At 36.7% G+C, this 22,568-nt stretch overlaps 1 protein-coding gene across 1 annotated transcript in view; it reads left to right on the top strand.

The window, feature by feature from the left end:
* Positions 1-610: 610 nt before the first annotated feature.
* Positions 611-22,568, top strand: part of STC2 (stanniocalcin 2) — a 44,228-nt gene continuing 22,270 nt past the window's right edge. Inside the window, exons 1-2 of the mRNA XM_053717140.1 lie at positions 611-877; positions 7,007-7,149. Of these exons, the coding sequence (XP_053573115.1) occupies positions 718-877; positions 7,007-7,149 (303 nt within the window). The 5' untranslated portion in view covers positions 611-717. The remainder of the gene's footprint in view (positions 878-7,006; positions 7,150-22,568) is intronic.

The raw sequence follows: 22,568 nt of genomic DNA, 5'->3' as shown, positions 1-22,568 counted from the left end.
GACTGACACTCAAGCTGTTCATGTATACTTTGCATTATGAATTTGTTATGATTAAAAGGAAAACACACATGCCATACAGAAGTATACAAGAAGATGATATTATATATATATATATATATATATATATATATATATATATATATATATATATATATATATATAATGTCTGTATATATATATTTTATATATATATAATGTCTGTATATATATATTTTATATATATATAATGTCTGTATATATATATTTTATATATTATAATGCAAGTTTTAACCCTTTGCCTGCCACTGATTTCTACTATATTTGGCAGCCAAAGAGATAAGATACTCTGTGGGGTTTTTAAGTTGTTCCTCCTACTATGCAAAGAATGGATTGAAAGAATCGATAAGAGTATGAAAATGAAAGGAAGCATTTTACTGCCCCTGCAAGCAAATTGACACCTCTTTCTCCTTTGCTGTAGTAGTGTGTGGGCTGGAGTTACGCCCACTATGCATGTTGTCAAAATCTCTGATTGGTCCATACTGCAGACAACACCTGCTTGACTCCTTCATTCAAGTGACACCAGAGCTTGCGGGGGATATTTGAGGCACCATCCCTCCCTATGCTGATCATTCCCAGCACTTGGTGAGCAGATCACATTGCAATCACGCTGCTAAGGGCTGGTTAGGGACAAGGCTACAGCAAGATCTCTTCCAGTGTTAGGTGTATAAAGACAGGACCATGTGCGCAGCGCTCCTGAGCAGGCTACTCACTCTAGGGCTGGTGTTAGGAAGCTTTCATGCTGTTTTTGGAACAGATGCCACTGATCTACCAGATAACCCACAGGACAGAGAGAAGTTGGCGACTAAGCAAAACGGTCGACTTTCACTGCAGAACACAGGTATGTTAACGCAGCTTTTTAATCCAGTTTGTGCTCCTAACACCATTATTAACTAATTTGATACTCTTAAAAGCAGAACATGAAAGTCACCGTGAGATTGCCTAATATTTTTGTAGTAACACGTTTTTCAGACTGCACAAATTATTCTGCAGGTAATATATGAAAATCATCAATATTTCTTCTTTTTAAAAATAATGGTTTTGAAGTAGATTTTCTTTATTTTGATAAACTTATGAATTATTTTAACTACAAAAATCTTCAATTAAGTACGTGGACGTTTGTTTAGATGGATTCTTGATACTCAAATAAAATCTTATATCCCCCCCTGCAATATTTTGAATATTGTTGTCATTAAAGAGTACACCTAAAATTAATTGCAGTGTAGTTGTGTGTGTGACCTGAGTTTTCTATACTTAAAGGTGAAATTGATATGTGGTTGTGTGTTGCAAAATGTGGTGTCCATAATAATGCACAGATCTCTGTACAGTGCTGTATAAATATGCGAATAGAGAATACTACAGAGTGCGGTTGTTAGAGCGTATCATGTATCGCTCTCATTTTACAAACCACGTGCAGTATGTGAAATTCTGAGAAAGAATCCTACTCCCATCACATGGGGATTGTGGTGTTAATGTCCTCAACTAAGAATTAAAAAAATCCCCAGACAGGGAGTAGTAAATAGGTTGGTGTTTTGTCTGACAACACTTATAGGTTGAGATCTTTTACATGAAGTGCCCTGTCTGGTACTGAGCTAATATGTTAGTGAAACCCAGATTTCCAAGCAATGCAATACAAGCACTTTCACTGCATTTCTATATGTATTACAGTTATATTTAATTAACATTATATTAAATATGTTCTCCATTTATATAGATTTAGCTGGAAAAGGTTTCAACAAAATATGTATTTTAGTACATGTTGTGCCATTTTTTGCAAATTCACATCAAAGGGACACAAAATCCATTTTTTCCCTTTCATGATTCAGATAGAAAATAGAATTTTAAATAACTTTCCAATTTACTCTTATCTAATTTACTTTATTATCTTGGTATCCATTGTTGAAGGAGCATCAGTGTACTCCTGATAGCTAGCTGAAAACATTGGTAAGGCAATAATATGAGTCATCAGCAGCTTCTGAGCCTATCTGGTTATCCTTTTCCACAAAGCATATCAAGAAAAACAAAACAAATTAGAAAGTAAATTGGAAAGTTGTCTAAAATCACATGCTCTTTGTTAATCATGAAAGAAAAAAATGGGTTTCATGTCCTTTTAATCTAAGAAATGATAGAGCTTTATGTAAATGACATTAATATATACAGACCAGACAAAAACATTTCTACTCAATGCCACTTGTGATAGTTATAACTTATTTAAAAAAATTGCAAGATACATAAAAAAGTTAACTTACTGATGAAGTCATAATGCTGCATACAATATCATGTCATAGATTGCTCTTGTAACTATTAGTTTAGTTTATTTGTTTGTTTTATTAATATTCTCTTCCTTTGCCATCATACATAATTGCCTGGATGCCAGATGTTAACGCTTCTATAAGATTAAATATTAATATTGTTAACTGGCTTTTGCGATGAAAGCTTCCTTAAAGTGTATATATAAGAACCAAACGCTGCCAGATAGTTGTGAAATGCACACTAACTCTTAAGTATTTTGTTTTCATTCCTAACAGCATACAAATTCCCTAGGGTGATGATCACAATATTTCAGGCACATGTTAACTATTATTGGATTATAAAGTTTGGGCCAAAACAAATCTTGGGACATTCAGGGGGGGGGGGGGTGAATCTGATAATCAATATCATGTCAATTTATTTTGTAGATTTACTTACCATTCATTTATTATCAGAGCATCGTTCCCTCTGGGTGGTATGTGTGTAACTGTAACAAAACTTGGGAGTGATTTAGCAGGATTACCAGCGGCACCGGTGATGTGTGGGTGTAGCTACCACTCCCCTTGCCCTCTCCTCCCATTCCTTGCTTGCCTCTCTGGCACAGATGCCCTTCAGGGACACTCACATGTGAATCAGATCTCTGTCCGTTTCTCAGCTTGCTGGGGCCAGCACATGTCGTTTTGGGAACAGCCTCTATCCAGATGCCAACACAAGCACTGCAGCCTGGTTCCCATCGCTGAGCATAAGCTGAGTTAAAGCTGCACTTACGCTATAGAGGAAAGGCACCTTACTGCATTCACATGATCATTTTATTCTGTGAAAATAGCTGACTTTTCCAGACTTCTAGCTTGTTACTGTAGGAAAAGGCAGTTATTGTATCCATATATCAGCCATTGTGACAGTGAACATAAATGTATATAGTCACACTATTTATAGAATAGTCAATTTTTTCCTGTAACATCTTTTCCTGTTAGGTGGTCTGTTAGTGTTGCAGCGGTAATTGTAAAGGGGCTGCCCCTGCCTTTTTTTTGTTTTAATCAGGTAATAATGTCATATTTGTATCCAACAAATCAACCGTGTGTTCTATTTTCCCTACAAAACATCAGGTCTGCTACTTTACCCAATTTCCCCTTAAATGACATTTTATAATAGGCTGTTTTTTTCTATTCTACCCGGGGGGGGCGGTGAACAATCTTTTATTTAGCATTTTTATGTCAGATTTGTCGCTCATCACCAACAGAGATGTGGGAGCTGTCACTGTTGGCCAATGAGCATGAATTCAGCAGTATTAAACGTGAATTTTCTGCTAGGTTTGAGTTTAATTTATATAGCTCTTTCTTTACCTTTTTTTTAAGTGAAATATATTTTGTAACAGTTTTAGACACTGTTCTGTTTTATGCATGATACACATTTTTGAGTATTATTCTCTGGAGTGTCTCAATACCTGACTCAAAGCCTTTCCTTTATTTTCTCTTTGTATTTATTGTAGTGGATGTGACTGGCTTCCATGATGATCCCCTTGTTTTATTAGAGCCTGTCAGCAGCATTCTGCCAAACCACTCCTATTACAACCGCCACCATTTATTCCTGCAAATCTCTACAAAGTGAGGTCTTATTATTTCATTATTAACCACTTCATAGCAGTTAGATGGAGAGCCGTGATTAAATGCTAGCTATTGTCCTTTGTGTGTCTGGTCTCTTATTTCTGTACCAGGCAAAATATATATTTATCACTCTTCGTTTTGTATTGGGGACAATGAATTAATAGGTGCTCTTGGGTCAATTACCGCTTTTATGCGATTGCTTTAAGAGCTGAATTACAGCACTGCGTGTGGTTGACACAATAGATCAATCACTGTTATGTATGTGTATTTGATTAATCACACATGTATATGTGGCTGACATAGGGGGTTAATCACTACAATATACAGTATGTGCCTTTCCTGTGCATTCAGTGGTGTTTGTTGCCTGTCATAACACTAGAGAACACTTTTACTCTAGTGAGTAGAGGCTTGTATGTTACTACTTTTGACTGTTAAAAGGACCAGCAACAGTAGTTCTTTTAACATAGTACTTAAAGGGACACTGAACCCAATTTTTTTCTTTTGTGATTCAGATAGAGCATGTAATTTTAAGCAACTTTCTAATTTACTCCTATTATCAAATTTTCTTCGTTCACTTGCTATTTTTATTTGAAAAATAAGGCATCTAAGTGTCTTTTTTTGGTTCAGAACTCTGGACAGCACTTTTTTCTTGGTAGATGAATTTATCCACCAATCAGCAAGAATAACCCAGGTTATTCGCCAAAAATGGGCCGGCATCTAAACTTACATTCTTGCATTTCAAATAAAGATACCAAGAAAATGAAGACAATTTGATAATAGGAGTAAATTAGAAAGTTGGAGTAAATTAGAAAGTTGCTTAAAATTGCTTGCTCTATATGAATCACAAAAGAAAAAAATTGGGTTCAGTGTCCCTTTAACAGTATGTATAAAAGTTCTTCCATGTGCTCTTGAAATACCAGTTTATGAGTAATCTGTAATTTGGGCTTTAGTATAGGACATATATATTCCCATAAAAATTACTATCTTGAAAACAAACATTAAAATTGTAGTGAAGTAACAATTTGGATGTATAGCAGTTTTCTAGCACTGCCTTTAATGCATAGTAAAATAAAGCTTCTAGTAGCTGCACCAGATATAGAAAACACAAAAATACCAGTGATGTTTAGATCATCATGTGGGATATCTTTAATTTACAATGTTAATGCACTCAGTAACCCAGGAGTGTTTTCAAAACATTTCTGTCACTTAGTTACTTGCTTCTGTTCCTCCAGTCACTCTTCTCAGCAGTAGCTCTATAAAGCAGTACAAAGTATCTGTAGTAAAGATTTCTTATTAACCAATAGGATGAGAGACAAGTTCCTATAAAGTGATTTAAATCCCAATGCACTTGTTAAATACATAGTTACATGCAAGCAATAGTGCAATCATGATTTAACACCTTATAGCATTTTCTTTTTTGCACTTTTATGTCCCATTAACTACTAAATTGTCGAAAATTCATATGCAAAATAAGTGTTTTGAATGCACCTCAAATTTTAACTTTATTAAAGGCACATAAGTTAAAAGAAAATTCTCTAATTTTCTTATTGTGGAATTTATTACTTGCATATAGCTATGTGTTTAACTCATCTCTGCAATAGGATTTAAGACATAGTTAAAGTTACCTCTATTTAGTCTTTTTTGATTCTGGAAATATACTTTTTTAATTTAAGCTTCAATTTACCTACATTTTTTTTTTATATAATTTTCTTCCACAAAACCTGCACGCAAAAGTAAGATGGTTCTACATTCAGTATGGACATCCTTAAAAAGCACCAGTCTGATACATTTGTAAACCACATTATTTGTGTATTTCTCCTTCCACCTGTCTGTCTGATTTATCTTCTTTATAAAAATAAATTTCAAAATAGATCTATGTCTAGATGTTTGTAAAATCTCTCAATGGAGAGTTATGTAGTTGTATTCACTAAGAATTCAGTCCGTTCCATCTGTTTCAAACGTGTATTCCCTGCTGAAATCTGAGAATGATAACAAGCAAAATATGAGTATCAGGACATATTTCCGGATATACTGGGCATCCAAGGACAGCTATTACTATGAAACACAAGACAGATAAATTATTTACTAACCTTATGAGACATAAAGATATTTCTTTTTGGAAAACTAAAGCTCAATACATAGAGAGAACAATGGAAAATTATCATGTTATTACTTAACTACCCTGCACCCCTCTGGGAGTGTAATTTATTCTGCTGGATGTGTTTACTTAGGCTTTTCAATAGCTAAGACTCCAGTATCAAAATTTTCAGTATAGGTTGGGATACCACAAGCTAAATCCGCTATTTCAAAGATCAAAATAGGGGTAAAGGAGCTACTTGTAAACACTTTGTTACACTCCAGCAGGTAAAATGGATGATTGGGAACAATTTAAATGGGAGAATTTTTTTGGGTGAACTGTCCCTTTAACTATTCATAGTTCACAGTAAAGGGCCATTAAAATGTTTAAATGCTTTAGAGCATGTCATTTTAACACTAGTGGCTTGCAAATTGATTAAATACATAGTTTAAGTACCACTCAGGAGCCACAAACCACTGCTGGTCCCGAGTAGACATGGCCACTGACTTAGTCAACAGCCTAAGACACATGACCTAGCTGTGCGATTACTGCTGATGATTGGTTGACCCTCAGTTTCTGCTTGGGGCCAGCAGAGCTCAGCAGCTACCAAGCAGTATTGTAACTTTGTGTTTATCCCTTTTGCGGGTAGCATGTCATTTTCCCACTATAATGGCCCTTTAAATAATTTTAAGAATAATATTTCCTCTCTCACATCTGATCATCATAATTTCTGCAGAGACTTTAAACCACTAAATTTGCTTCATCATTCTGCTGCATTCACTTTGACTTTTAGATGCCAGACTGGACCTGTTTGTAACACTAATGAAAAGAAATGGGATATAATAATGCTCCTCTTTTTTTGCAGGGCAACAAGTAGGCATTACTAAATATACTTCTGCTGAGTCAATCTCCAGGAGGAAGTTATCCTTGAGGCCAAACCGCATCACTGTATTTCCCATAATGAAATCACACAGTGCTATGAACTATCTCTGAATTGCATGGTAGAGTTGTTTTAATACAAACCTCTCTCTAATCACAGCTGAGATACAACACTGTCTGGTGAATGCTGGAGACGTGGGATGCGGAGTCTTTGAATGCTTTGAGAACAATTCCTGTGAGATCCAGGGCCTCCATGAGATTTGCATGACCTTCCTTCACAACGCTGGCAAATTTGATGCGCAGGTATTTCCTGGACCTCTGAAAAATGTACTAGACACATTCAGTTACAGCAAAATCAACTTTCTGTCTTGATATTTAGAAAATTGTGTGTCCTATTTTTTATAAATTCAATTTAAAGGAACTATAGCATTTAACATTGTGTACTGACTACTATGTAACATATTTTGAGCTAGGATAATTAGAATTACTTTTACCAAAGATTAAATGTTGTTTAACTTTGTATTCTCTATCTGAATCATGAAAGAGAAAACAATGTTAAACAACATTCCAATTTACTTCAATTCTCTAATTTGATTCATTATTTAGATATCCTTTGTTGAAGAAATAGCCAAGTACATAGGTGAGCCAATCACACAAGTCATCTATGTGCAGCCACCAATTGGCAGCTACTGAGCCTATTTAGATATGCCTTTCAACAATGGATTTCCAGAGAATTAAGCAAATTAGATAATTGATGTGAATTGGAAAGTTTTTAAAATTCGTTCTAAATCATGAAAGAAAAAATTGGGGTTTTGTGTCCCTTTAAGTACAGGACCATGAGATTTATATGCAACTCTAGATGATCCTTAACCAGTTAATATTGTTAGAATATTCATGCATCTCAAAATCTTTTTCAGTCTTTTGTTAGGAATCCTAGATACTGAAATATCCATTAGCTACCAGATGTGCTTATTCAGTATGTTTCTTCCCCTGCCTTTGTTAGCATTGTAGTTTAAGTTCAAAGTTCCATATGTATAGGCCAATTCTACTATCTGAAACAATTTTCACCTCTCTTCTTGAGTACTTTATGCTTTGGCTAAATGCATTTTATATTAGGGGAAAAGGGAGAAATAAGCTGAGGAATCCGCTATAAAACGACCTAGGTGATGTTGCAGAAATGAAACATTCGTCTGGCAAGTCATTAAGGTAGTTCCTGATTAGTAATGTCATGAACATAAACCAAAAACAGAAATCAGCAATCAGTCCCCTTTTATATGTGCACATGTCAAACTAGAAACCCACTGCAGGCCTCCACATAGCATAAAAACGCAAATCTCCACAGCACATGAAGTATACCTCACTTTATTGTAGAGTGCGAGTTTAACAAGTAGCAACGTTTCGGGCTCTCAACCCTTATTCATGCTATAAGATTCAATTCACAATAATTACACTTATATAGTAGGGTGACCAGGCGTCCCCAATTTTATTCCCCGGATCGTGTGTGTATATGTATATATGTGTGTGTGTGTGTATATGTGTGTATATATATATGTGTGTGTGTATGCTTGTGTGTGTGTATATATGTATGCTTGTATATGTGTGTGTGTATATATATGTATATATATATATATATATATATATATAATTTGTGTGTGTATATGTATGCATGTGTGTGTGTGTGAGAAATAGTGTGTGTGTGTATGTGTATATATATATATATATATATATATATATATATATATATAAAATCATACAATCGCACCATAAACCCATACCAAACACACTGCATATATAATTTGAGGAAAATATGCTAATAAAATAGTTTTTTACCATTGGCCAATAAAAAAAAAATGTCCCCGGATTTTATTTTAAAAATCTGGTCACCTTATTATATAGAATACTATGGCCAACAAGTTTCTTAATTACCTAAAACCTTTTGTTTGTACAAAACATATGTACACAATGTAGATTGCACCCTCTAGTGGCACCTTGTGCAAATAACACATTTCTAATCAATGAACCATTAAAATACAAATACAGATGCTTAAATGTAAACAGACATGTCATATTCCTTATTCATGCCCTGCGGTCTAAGGGCATTCAGCATAGAAATCCAATATAACTCCCTTTTTAAAAGTAATTCCCTGTCACCCCCCTTCCTGGGAATTTTTATCTAATTATTTACCTGCCACCTCACTTGACTGATAGAGTGTTTAGCTTCTAAAAAATGGGACGATACCAGGGCATCATTATCCCCACATATAATGTTAGACTTATGTTCCCTAATTCGGTCACCAGCCTTCCTCGTGGTCTCCCCAATATAAATCTTCAAACATGAGCATTTTATTAGGTATATAACAAAGGTGGAATTGCAAGTAAAGTGATCCATTATTTTGTATATCTTGCCAGATCTAGGGTGAACAAACGTGGCTCCCTTAATCATAGAATTACAGCTATTACACCCTAATAGCTGCCTACTGCCTATGTCAGTCTGTACCATCATATCTTTAAGATTACGGGTTCTTTTATAAGCCATCATAGAGGTCTGTTGAAAACTATTAATATTTGGAATGCAACTTTTCAAAATATGCCAATGTCTGAGAACCATATTCTAAATCTCTCTACTATTATTGCTATACTTGGAGACTAGAACCAATCGGTCCCTCTTAGTCCCCTCTTTCTCTTTTATCTCTTTTTTATCTTCTTTTCTGGACAGCGAAGAAGTCAATGTCACTTACTGATGCAATTTCCTTTTCTATAAGAGCTCTAGGATAGGCCCTATTCAAGAATTTGTCACCCATTTCTCTTAATCTATTCTGTAAGATACCATCTTGGCTCACAATACATTTAACCCTAATCAACTGACTCCTAGTTAAGGAGTTTATGCTATGTGGAGGCCTGCAGTGGGTTTCTAGTTTGACATGTGCACATATAAAGGGGTTTGATTGTTGATTCCTGTTTTTGGTTTATGTGCATTATTTCACCGCTGGGAATACGTGCAATAACCCTGATTCATTATGGAGAATATACAAGAAGTGGAGGAGTCCAATATGTTTACATATACAGATGTGGAAGCAGCAAGAATTACTACCCTAATTAGGGGGTCAAGAGACTTTTTAAAGTCACTACCTGTGGAAGAATCAAGTAAGAATTATGTGAGAATGTTGAAAAGGTCTGCTGCATGGGATTTACAAGCTATTACATTGGCAGAGTATTTCAAAGTAAAGAGAATACCAAGAGGCCTAAGAATGAGTACCAGACCCACCCTCTTAAAACATAATAAGACTAATGTGACAAATTTGAGAAGATTTTAAATAAAGGCTCCTATGATTTAATTGTGCTTATAGTCAAATTCCTACAGAAGGAGATTGAAACCCGGCAGCAGGATATTGGGTAGATCAAAGAGGAGCTGAGAAAATCGATGTCAGCTGGTTTGTTTGATAAAATCCTTAAGGATACCGATGAGATGGTCGCAACTCTGAAAACAGAACTACAAGAGAAGAAAAAGTTTGTCTGTGATGAGTTGGATTACTCACAGGGAGGAGTTTGCTGGTGGCGCAGTGCCGAAACCGGAAGTTGGAATGAGGTAACTTCTGGTTATCTTAGGAGGCGAGCCGACAGACGCTGACATGGAGCAGATACAGTGAGCGACACCGGGTCCTCTGAGTATTTTTCCGACAGCACCAACTCAGGAGGCTACACCGGGGGGCCGGAAGCACAGGAGGGGCCACCAGCAGAGCGATAAACACCAAAAAGAGAGGAGCATCAGGATGAATACCCGCAATTTGAGGCAGTAGGAAACAACTCTACGGATAAACAGGTATTAGTCATTAATGCCTCACAGGTAGAACTTAATACATATGAACTGCAATTACTTGAGAAGGGCTTATCATTCTGACAAAAACTGATTTATTTGAGCTAGATAAAGATTTGCATCGCTTTTGCAGGATTATAAGATTGAAATGTTTATTTGCTGATTCTGAAACAAGTTTTTCTATGCAAGGTGATAATCATAATCTTATATTTATTTATACAGCAAAAGGGGTAGGCCTTAGGAACAAGAGTAATTTTATGCCTCCTCATAATAATGAATCTGTTGAAACATTTATTAAGTTACTGTTTAATGATTTGCAAAAATGAAACAACGAAAAAGTCATCAATGTACTAGGGGCAATAAATATATTGAGCATAATTTGAATCAAGATGAGTTTAAGGCCATTTCTATCTACCCTGAAAAATATTTTGAAGACAGCCAATAAGGGCGGAGCCACAGTTGTCTTAAATCGAAGTGACTATTTGAGAGAGTGTCACAGACAACTAGGGGATTCTGTTGTGTATAGTGTGTTAAATGGGGATCCAAAGTTTAAAATCCAACAGGAGATTAGGAGGTTGATAGTATTTGCTGAAAAAAAATGATTTAATTGATAAGGATCTGAAAAGATTTTTGGTAGTAGATCACCCCATTACACCAATTTTTTTACACACTACCTAAAGTCCACAAGGACATTAATTGTCCTCCTGGCCGCCCCATTGTGACAAGTACTGAATCAGTTCTGTCAAATATTTTTACATTTTTGGATAGGATTCTACAATTCTATGTTGAGAGTTTGTCATCATTTATGGTGATTTAATTAATAAATTGGAAGGGATAGCTCTTAACACGGATAAATACATTGTATACACTCTGGATGTTCAGAGTCTGTATACATCCATAAAGCATGAGTGGTATTGCCTGTGTCAAGAAGCTGTTAAGGAATTCTCTGAGACATAATACGCTACAAATAGAATTCTTGGAAGAACTTTTGAGGTTAGTTTTATTTAACAACTACTTTTTGTTCCAAGATACATGGTACATACAAAATCAAGGGATGACTATGGGGTCTAATGTTGCCTCCTGATATGCCAACATATTCATCGGTAATTTCAAGGAGAAATATGTATATGAAAATCCATTATATATAAAGTATGGAGCCACTTGGTGGCGTTTTATCGATGATGTGTTTGGCATATTGGGGGGGCAACATTGACTCTATATGAATTTGTAGCTGAATTAAACATGGTGGTCAGGGGTATTAAATGTACCCTTACGTGGCATGAAACCACGGTTTCCTTTTTGGATACTAAAGTTGTGAAGAAGGGTTTTAATTTGAGATGTGACATCTATACCAAGACTCCATTACCATAGTTTTCACCCTGAGATTTTACTAAACTCCTTACCTAGGAGTCGGTTGATTAGGTTTAAACGTATTGTGAGCCAGGATGGTATCTTACAGGATAGATTAAGAGAAATGTGTGGCAAATTCTTGAATAGGGCCTGTCCTAGAGCTCTTATAGAAAAGGAAATTGCATCAGTAAGTGACATTGACAGGACTTCTTTGCTGCCCAGAAAAGAAGATAAAAAAGAAAAAGGGGACTAAGAGGGACCGATTGTTTCTAGTCTCCAAGTATAGTAATAATAGTAGAGAGATTAAGAATATGGTTCTCAGACATTGGCATATTTTGAAAGTTGCAATCCAAATATTAATAGTTTTAAACAGACCCCTATGATGGCTTATAAAAGAAACCGTAATCTTAAAGATATGTAGTATAGGCGGACATAGGCAGTAGTAAACAATCTACCCAGAGTTACATAACAGAAAAAAACCTGGCGTGTTATCCCTGTTTAGGGTGTAATAGCTGTAATTCTATGATTAAGGGAGCTACGTTTGTTCACCCTAGATCTAGCAAGATATATAAAATAAGGGATCACTTGACTTGCAATTCGCCCTTTGTTATATACCTAATAAAATGCCCATGTTCAAAGATTTATATTGGGGAGACCAAGAGGAAGGCTGGTGACCGAATTAGGGAACATAGGTCTAACATAAGATGTGGGGATAAGGATGCCCCGGTATCGTCCCATTTTTTTAGAAGCTAAACATTCTATCAGTCAAGTGAGGTGGCAGGTTATTGATCAGATAAAAATGCCTAGGAGGGGGGTTGACAGGGAATTACTTTTAAAAAGAAGGGAGTTATATTGGATTGCCTTTTTTTTTTAATACCTTGAAAATTTTCAATGATACAATAAAACAGAAAACGGGATTCATCAGCTCTTAAACATTTATAGATTAAGCAATGCTATCGATAAATCAATTAGTTCCAAGGTCCAAGTTTTTTAGTGTGTCCATTTCAAACATCACCCAAAGGCAATGCGGTATTCGAGACTCTTCTTGGATATATCCAGTCTTTTTATAGAAGCAAAGCTGTGTCTCCGTGTGCATTGCATTTAGTTCAAATGTGTCACGCCATGCCGTTGCTAGGGGCGCGGCGTCCTCTCATGCTTGTTGCCTAGGGCTGTGTCAGCTCAGAATATGTGCGGCACTGACGTCATCGCCGCATGCTCCTGATGCCGGCCGGTCTCTTGGCGCCTTGCCATGGGTATTTAAACAGGCAGCAAACGACCTGTCACTGCCCAAGTATAGGTGCTACTTCGTGTACCCCTGGGAGTGACAGATTGTTTGCTGGATTATACTTGTTACTGAACCCTGCCTGTCTCACTACGCTAACTGGTTAACCCCTTATCCGCTGGACTGATACTTGTTACTGAACCCTGACTGTCTCATTATGCTAAATGGTTTACCCCTAATCTGCTGGACTGATACCTTGTTGCCGAAAACCATGCCAGTCTTACTACGCTACCTGGTTAACCCCTAATCTGCTGGACTGATACTTTGTTGCCAAATCCTTGCCTGTCTTACTACGCTTCCTGGTTAACCCCTGAATTGCTGGTCTGCTTTTCTGTTGCTGTATCCTGTCTGCCTATTTGCCTTATGCTGTCCTGCCTGTGGTGAGTGCCGCTCTCCTCGTTTTCCTGATATTCTCTGCTCTGGGATATTCCCTATTTTTCCGGCTCAATGCCGGGATAACAAGACTACTGGCCGAGTTTGGTCTGATAGAGGAGTATCCCACGAGCCTCACAAAATCAGCCAGACTTTTACAAGAATATAAATCGAGTTCAAAATATAGAGCCACTACAATACAGCGTCACATTGTATCAGAGGGATATAGCTGAAAACAAATAGAATGTTTCAAGGCTATAGCCCTCCAAGAGATGGTTTTAGCTGAGTGAGACAGTTCTCTAAGCTAGGGGGAGAAAGTGAAGAGGGATAAGATGGGGGAGAGAGAGAGAAGCGGAAAAAAATGGGGGGAGGGGTTGATGGCTGTATGATGTCCGGTAGGGTTTGTATATATAGATGTGGGGGGAAACATTCCCTTTATGATGGGTCGTCATTGATTGTGTGTTTAGTCGGTAGGGGTGGGTATGCTGTTCCCAGAGTTCTAACATGGATTGGTGCAGATCCAGTTTGTTTTCTTTCTTCATAAAGTGGAAGCGTTCCAGTGTAAGAAGTTCTGTTGATTGTGCGTGCCAGTCTTTTAGCGTGGGGATTTTGGGGGTTTTCCAATGATTGGGAATGAGTTTCTTTGCGCCATTGATCATAATTAGTTGTAATGAGTTTGTGATTTTATTTTGCCGTTTAGGAAGAGATTGAAACATAAGGATGTGGATCCTAAATGATAGGTCCGTTTTGATTATGCCAGAAATGGCCTCAAAGACCCTTTTCCAGAAATTGGTTATTACTGGACACAACCACCATATGTGAGACTTTGAGCCTCTCTGGCCACAACCCCTCCAGCATTGGTCTGTGATTTGTGGGTTCGTTTTGTGTAATCTGGACGGTTTGAGGTACCATCTGCTAACAAACTTAAAGGGACATGAAACCCAAATTTTTTTCCTTTATGATTTAGAAAGAGCATGCAATTTTAAACAACTTTCTAATTTACTTATATTATCTAATTTGCTTTATTCTCTTGATATACAGTGCTGAAAAGCATATCTAGATATGCTCAGTAGCTGCTGATTGGTTGCTGTACATAGAGGCCCCATATGATTGGCTCACCCATGTGCATTGCTATTTCTTCAACAAAGGATAGCTAAATAATGAAGCAAACTAGATAATAGAAGTAAATTGGAATGTTGTTTAAAATTGTATTCTCTACTTGAATCATTAAAGAAAATGTTTGGGTTTAGTGTCCCTTTAACCCCTTAATGACCGGACCATTTTTCAATTTTCTTACCCTTAATGACAATGGCTATTTTTACATTTCTGCAGTGTTTGCGTTTAGCTGTAATTTTCCTCTTACTCGTTTACTGTACCCACACATATTATATACCGTTTTTCTCGTCATTAAATGGACTTTCTAAAGATACCATTATTTTCATCATATCTTATAATTTACTAAAAAAAAATTATAAAATATGAGGAAAAAATGGAAAAAAACACACTTTTTCTAACTTTGACCCCCAAAATCTGTTACATCTACAATCACCAAAAAACACCCATGCTAAATAGTTTATAAATTTTGTCCTGAGTTTAGAAATACCCAACGTTTACATGTTCTTTGCTTTTTTTTGCAATTTATGGGGCAATAAATACAAGTAGCACTTTGCTATTTCCAAACCACTTTTTTTCAAAGTTAGCGCTAGTTACTTTGGAACCCTGATATCTGTCAGGAATACCTGAATATCCCTTGACATGTATATATTTTGTTTTAAGTTCACTTTTTCACAAATTTTGTCACAAACTTTAGGTTTCCCACTGAAATTATTTACAAACAGCTTCTGCAATTATGGCACAAATGGTTGTAAATGCTTCTCTGGGATCCCCTTTTTCAGAAATAACAGACTTATATGGCTTTGTGGTTGCTTTTTGGTAATTAGAAGGCCGCTAAATGCCGCTGCGCACCACACATGTTTTATGCCCAGGAGTGAAGGGGTTAATTAGGGAGCTTGTAGGTAGCTTGTAGGGTTAATTTTAGCTTTAGTGTAGTGTAGTAGACAACCCCAAGTATTGATCTAGGCCCATTTTGGTATATTTTATGCCACCATTTCACCTCCAAATGCGAGCAAATAAAAAAAAAAAACTTTACATTTTTCACAATTTTTAGGTTTCTCACTGAATTATTTACAAACAGCTTGTGCTATTATGGCAGAAATTGTTGTAAAAGCTTCTCTGGGATCCCCTTTGTTCAGAAATAGCAGACTTATATGGCTTTGGCGTTGCTTTTTGGTAATTAGAAGGCCGCTAAATGCTGCTGCGCACCACACGTGAATTATGGCCAGCAGTGAAGGGGTTAAATTAGGTAGCTTGTAGGGAGCTTGCAGGGTTAATTTTAGAGATCAGCCTCCCACCTGACACATTCCACCCCCTGATCCCTCCCAAACAGCTCTCTTCCCTCCCCCACCCCACAATTGTTACCGCCATCTTAAGTACTGGCAGAAAGTCTGCCAGTACTAAATAAAAGTTGTTGGTTATTTTTTTTAAATAAAAATTATAAAATATTTTAGTTAGTGCATTTCTAAGATGCTAGCTGACGAAGATGCCCTAATAGCCACCTGAAAGTACCTTTTCCGTTGAGCAGGATCAGAGTCTGTGTTTGTTTTGTTATTCCATGCCTGTGAGTATGAAGGAAGAATTTGGTCACCTTGTATTAGTAGATATTTGTAGAGGAGAGAGATTGTGTGTGTTTTTGGGGGTAATTGTTGTGTACATAGATGTTCAAATGGTGTGAGTTCCCTGTTCATTTTAGTCTTATGCTTATGGGTGGATATGTAATGTATGATCTGTATGCGAGAATACCAGGATGTAAATATGTCTCTGTCCCATTCCTGTAGGGTTTCTAATGGTGCAATATTGCCATGTATTAGTCCAAAGTGTAGCGTGCCTTTTAGCTAACTGTGCCTGTGCTAATGGAATGCCTGGATGTTCTTTGAGAGGGAGAAGAGGAGAATAGAGTGTCGAAATATTGTTGCAGCTGGACAGAGTTTTTTTTTTTATCCCATTCCTTCAATGTTTTCGAGGTGATTGAGTAGAATGGCAGCGTGGTTGGTCTGTGGCATGGCTCTAGCCAGGCTAGAGTTGTCATATTGCCCTTTGAGAAGATTTGGTTGTCTAGTTGGACCCACCACTTCTGCATTGAATTGTGACTCCAGTCTATAATATGTTGTAATAATACTGCTCTCCTATAAAGTGAAAGATTAGGTAAACCCAATCCTCCTCTGTGTTTTGGAAGATACATAGTCTGCCTTCTGACTCTACTCCCTTTTCCCTGACATATAAAACTATCTGTTGTTTTTTTGTAATTGATGCAGAAAATAGGTTAATTAATGGAATTGGGAGGGTTTGGAAAAGGTATAAAATACGCAGCAGAATGTTCATTTTTTAAAATAATTTTTATTCATTTTTCAAGATGATCAAGAGAGAAAACCTATAACTTGATTTTTAAACACAAAAGAGAAGAAAAAAACTTTGAAGAACATAGAATATGAGCTTGCAGGCCCAAATTGATACAAAACATATCTTAAATACTATGCACAGATCGTCTTCCCAACAAAGTATAAAATTAGACTGAAAGACCATGCTTAGCTCTGCATTATCATCATGCGGTACCTTTTTTTTAGTTTGCATTTCTTCTATTTTTTTACTCTTCCGAGACTTACAGCATTCTCAATTTATTTTATTAACAATCCATATTACACACAAAAAAGAAAAAGAGATAAGAAACAAAGCGAAATTAGGTATCCATGAAGGGGATATTACCCCAAAAATAAAACAATACAGTCTCAAAGTAGTTGAGTACTAAGAGGGGAGCAAGGAAGAAGAAGGGGTGGAAGAAGAGAGAAAAAAGGGGGGAGGGCACATAGGAGAGGACATTTAGATCACCAAATCCCTAATAAAACTAATTCTGAATTCCGAAATGGAAATATCAGATGGTCAATTTCTCCAGAAGGTAGACTCTTTATATATAGGGACCACTTTTGAAAAAAGAGGCATATGTCTCGATTACTGCTCATATCTGTGTGTCATATTGTTCTAAAATACATTGTTTCTTCAGATAGTTTTTAATTTCTACAAGGCTGGAGGGTGTTACCTTTTTTCCAATGACGAAAAATTAAATTTCTAGCTGAGAGAATAATTGTATTAACAAGTTTTTTGTTTTTTTTTATGATTTTGATTTTGGCCTCCCTCCCAAAGAAAGGTTATATGTGGTAAAGAAAAACAGTATAAGACAGCTTCGAGACCCTAATAATCCAATATTCTATTTTCTGCCACAATTGTCTAACTCTGGGACACACCCACATCATATGCGTCTGGTCCGCTGCGAAGAAAGAACATTTCAAACATGCACAGAAATTCAAAATTCCACCATCTAGCTCCTTTTGCTGGAGTAAAAGAAGCCCGATATAGTAGTTTAACACGGGACTCTCTCCATGTTGAGGACAATGTGGTTTTAGCAACTAATGTAATAGATCTTAGAATTATCTCCCGATCAATTTTAGATTAGACATTATAAATGTTCCATTGTTAAGATAATTCTAAATGATTTTGGTCTTCCCTTTTTGAAAGCAATAGCCGATACCATAATAAAATAGACTGTATGCCGCTTCTAACTAGTGGAAACCACTTTTCAAAAAAGACCAGATCCATCCATGTTCAGCAGCAAGATTAAAAACATAGTGTCTCGCTTGCAAATATGCAAAAAAATCACTATTAGGGAGATTGAATTCTAATTTAATTTCTTTTAAAATATATAATGGATAATAAATGTAAGTCAACTAACGAGGAGATCTTTATTTAAGAGATAGGAAAATCTGGGTTTAAACAAGAAGACTGAGATCCTAGCTGGAATTCTGGGTTGCCTAAAAAAGTTTGGAATTTAGGAATATGTCAGTTAACTCCTATCATTGAAAACAGCTTCCATTGTGCTTGTATTGGCGTATAGATAGTTTTAATCTGTTTGATGGCAATAGGTATGTATTTAGCTCTGCAGTGAATAAGAGATAGGAAGATATGGATACACTATGTTACGTTCCAGTACGTTATTAGTAGTAAAATTAGTCTGATTCCAAAATCCAAGCAGGTATTAACCTAGACAAGAACACTAAGTTATTGTCAGGGTGCCAGGAATCAGACTGAGACGAGAAGTGCAAAAATAATCACACCTTTTATCAATAGCAAAAAATAATAAAAAGTCCACAAGTCAAATAACAAGCCAGGAGTCAAAACCAGAGCTGGGTATCAGACGAGTCAGGAGCCAAAGCGAATAGTCAGACGAGCAGGAATCAGCAACAAGGAAAATAAGCCAGGGATCAGGAACCAGGAAGGACGTCAGGCAGCCAGGTAAACGCAGGAACTCTCACAAACAGGTCTGAGACAACGCAAAGGCAAAGCATACTGAACAGAGGCCCTTTAAATAATAAGTGATGACATCACAATTCTGAGGCTGCATCCTGTCTCACACGGATGATGCACACCAGTCTGGCTATAAAAGATTAGAAATGTGTTATTTGTACAAGGTGCCACTAGAGGGTGCAATCTACCCTGTGTATATATGTTTTGTACAAACAAAAGGTTTTAAGTAATTAAGAAACTTGTTGGCCCTAGTATACTATATAAGTGTAATTATTGTTATTTGAATCTCATAGCATGAATAAGGGTTGAGAGCCTGAAACGTTGCTACTTGTTGGACTCGCACTCTATAATAAAGTGAGGTATACTTCATGTGCTGTGGAACTTTTGTGTTTTTTAGTAATGTCATGAAATCAGAAGTTATTTGAAGGTACCAAGACAGCTTGCCAACCATCCCAGCTCTGAAGCACCACATTTAGTGTTGATTATTATTTAGTAGAAATGAGGGCAACATTTCAGATATGTCCATCCACAATAACAGGATTTGCGTTTAAAGGGAAAATCAAGTAAAAAAAAAAACCTTTCATGATTTAAATAGGGCATGTAATTTTAAAAATTTTAAACAACTTCCCAATTTACTTTTATCACCATTTTTGCTTTGTTTTCTTGGTATTCTTAGTTGAAACTAAACCTAGGAGGTTCATTTGCTAATTTCTTAGACCTTGAAGACTGCCTCTAATCTGAATGCATTTTGAACACTAGAGGGCATTAGTTAATGTGTTTTCATATAGATAACATTGAGCTCATGCACGTGAAGTGACCTAGGAGTGAGCACTGATTGACTAAAATGCAAGTCTGTTAAAAGAACTGAAATAAGGGGGCAGTCAGCAGAAGATTAGATACAAAGTAATTACAGAGGTAAAATATGTATTATTATAACTGTGTTGGTTATGCAAAACTGGGAAATGGGTAACAAAGGGATTATCTTTCTTTTTAAACAGCAAAAAATCTGGTGTTGAATGTTCCTTTAAAGGGACAGTCTAGTATAAATTAAACTTTCATTATTTAGATAGTACTTTTAATTTTAATCAACTTTCCAATTTACTTTTATCATCAAATTTGCTTTTTTCTCTTGGTATTCTTAGTTTAAACTAAACATAGGTAGGCTCATATGTTAATTTCTATGCCTTTGATGGCTGCCTCACAGGCTTTTTAAATCTCTTTTCAACAAAAAGAGACAGAAAGTACACGTGGGTCATATAGATAACACTGTGTTCAGGCACAGGGGGTTATTTAAGATTTAGCACAACACAATGCAAAATGCAAGTCAATAGATGATAAACAGTCACAGTCATGTGATCAGGGGCCTGGAAGAAGGTTCCTAGATACAAGGTAATAACAGAGGTAAAAAGTATTAATATAACTGTGTTGGTTATCAGGACTGTCTTTAACACAGGGCAAAAGGGGCAGCTGCCCTGGGCCCAGTATCTGTTGAGGGGCCCAAGAGTCCTAAAAAAAAAATAAAAAATTTTTTTATGGTTCATACCAGACTGCTGATGTGACATGGGGAACACACACATTCAGTCCAAATACTGTCACAGTCAAAAGTACTCTGCTTATATTTTTTTTAAAAACTGTGCCAGACCGTGCCGGTGTCATGTGACATGCCAAGCTAGTGCCATGTGCTGTTTTAGATGTGCACTGTGCAGCACTGAATGCAAAGCCCTAGCTCGGCATCCAGCCATTTCCTACTGCATCAGAAAAGGTCCTACTGGGGTTACCACTGTTACCAGGTAACTGCTCTGGTGGTGGGGATTGTTTCTGGGTAGGGCTGACTGTAGGCGCATGCAGCAGAAAGCTGGAGCGGCAGGCACATGAGGATTTGAGCATCTGTGCAGCTGCATACACTGCTCTCTTCAGTCTTGAGGCTGTGTGACTCATCTCACACTGTATCCATGCAGCCTTGGACAGACAGCATCCAGTCTACTGGTCCCCTTAGTCCTGCTCTTTCTGCTGAGGCCCTAAGATCAACTAACTGAAGTTTGTTAGGGGAATAATGCTTTGTAGAAAGGTGTCAGTGGGAAGAATAAGTGAGTGCACACACGCCCCTCCCCATGCAGCATTGTCTAGTTCAGGGTGAGAGGGAACTTGTTCCTAGCCAAGAAGCGAAATGTGCTGGTGTGGCTGATGTATAGCGTCATGCTGATACTTCACACATTAATGTAAGGTTTATTTTTATAGTTTTTATTTTCTCTCTGTCTCAGATTTTACAGCTTCCCATAGTAGTTCTGCTGTTCCAGTCAGTAAACTTATATTTGTCTGCACCTCCATGCTTCCTCCTTTACCTTGCTTTGCTCCTGTTGGCTGCCCTAAATCTTTTTAACCAGCTAACCTCACACCAGAATCACATTCAAAAGAATATTAAATGAATCCACAGTGGAGGAATTTATATATTTATTTACTTATTAGTACTGCTTAGGTCCAGTTTCACATATTGCAATTTTTTTTAAAATTTTTCTTTAAATGATTAGCCCAGCAGTGGATGATCCACCGCTGGGCTAATAATAATAAAAAAAAAAATTGATTTTGTTGTTTTTTGGGATGTTGGGGTGGAGAGCGAAATTGCATAGGGTGGGGGGCCCAAGAAAATTTTTGCCCAGGGTCCAATCAATATTAAAGACGGCCCTGTTGGTTATGCAAAACTGGGGAATGGGTAATAAAGGGATTATCTATCTTTTCAAACAATAACAATTCTATGGTAGACTGTCCCTTTAACGGAACAGTGACACCTGCAGGTAGAAATTAATAGTGCAGGCAAATTTTTTTATTTTTTTTTACGGTCACGGCCGGACTTTCTCCAGAGACACTACAGTTTCTGCGATGAGATCGCATATCGCACACTGTTCTGCCTTGGGGATCATAAGTATGGCACAATCAGTTAACAATTGCTGCTGATGTTACGTTGTTTTTCATTAACTAAATATATTAATTATTAGGGTAAAATAAGCAGACTTTTTATAATCTTTCGTACATATCACTTTAATAACACTACCAAGATCCCATACTGAACAATGCAAGACAATTATTATTATCGTTTATTTATTAAACGCCAACATATTATGCAGCGCTGTAACATTAAGTTTGTCTTTCATTCTCTGTTGAGACTTGAAATGAGGTGCGAACAATGAAGTAAACTTTAAAGAGGAATGGAATTCTAAACATTTTTTTTTATTATCTAAATATGATATACAATAAAAAAAAGAAGAACTGTGTCTGTTATCTGTGTGCACCTGTAATAGAACTATATGGCAGCGTTTAAGACATGTACACACTCTTGAACCTATCTAGATATGCTATCATCAAAAGGAGCCCAATTTTTAACAAAGCCCACAAAGAGAAATAGAAATCATTGGCGCCATCTAAATACAGAACTTTGTCTTCCATATCCCTTCAAATCATTCTGCCTGTGATGAAGCATTCATTATCTCTAAGTGT

Source organism: Bombina bombina, chromosome 6, assembly GCF_027579735.1.
Source record: "Bombina bombina isolate aBomBom1 chromosome 6, aBomBom1.pri, whole genome shotgun sequence".
Lineage (NCBI taxonomy): Eukaryota > Metazoa > Chordata > Amphibia > Anura > Bombinatoridae > Bombina > Bombina bombina.
The sequence above is the reverse complement of the archived record's forward strand: the minus strand, read 5'-3'. Positions and strand labels throughout refer to the sequence as shown.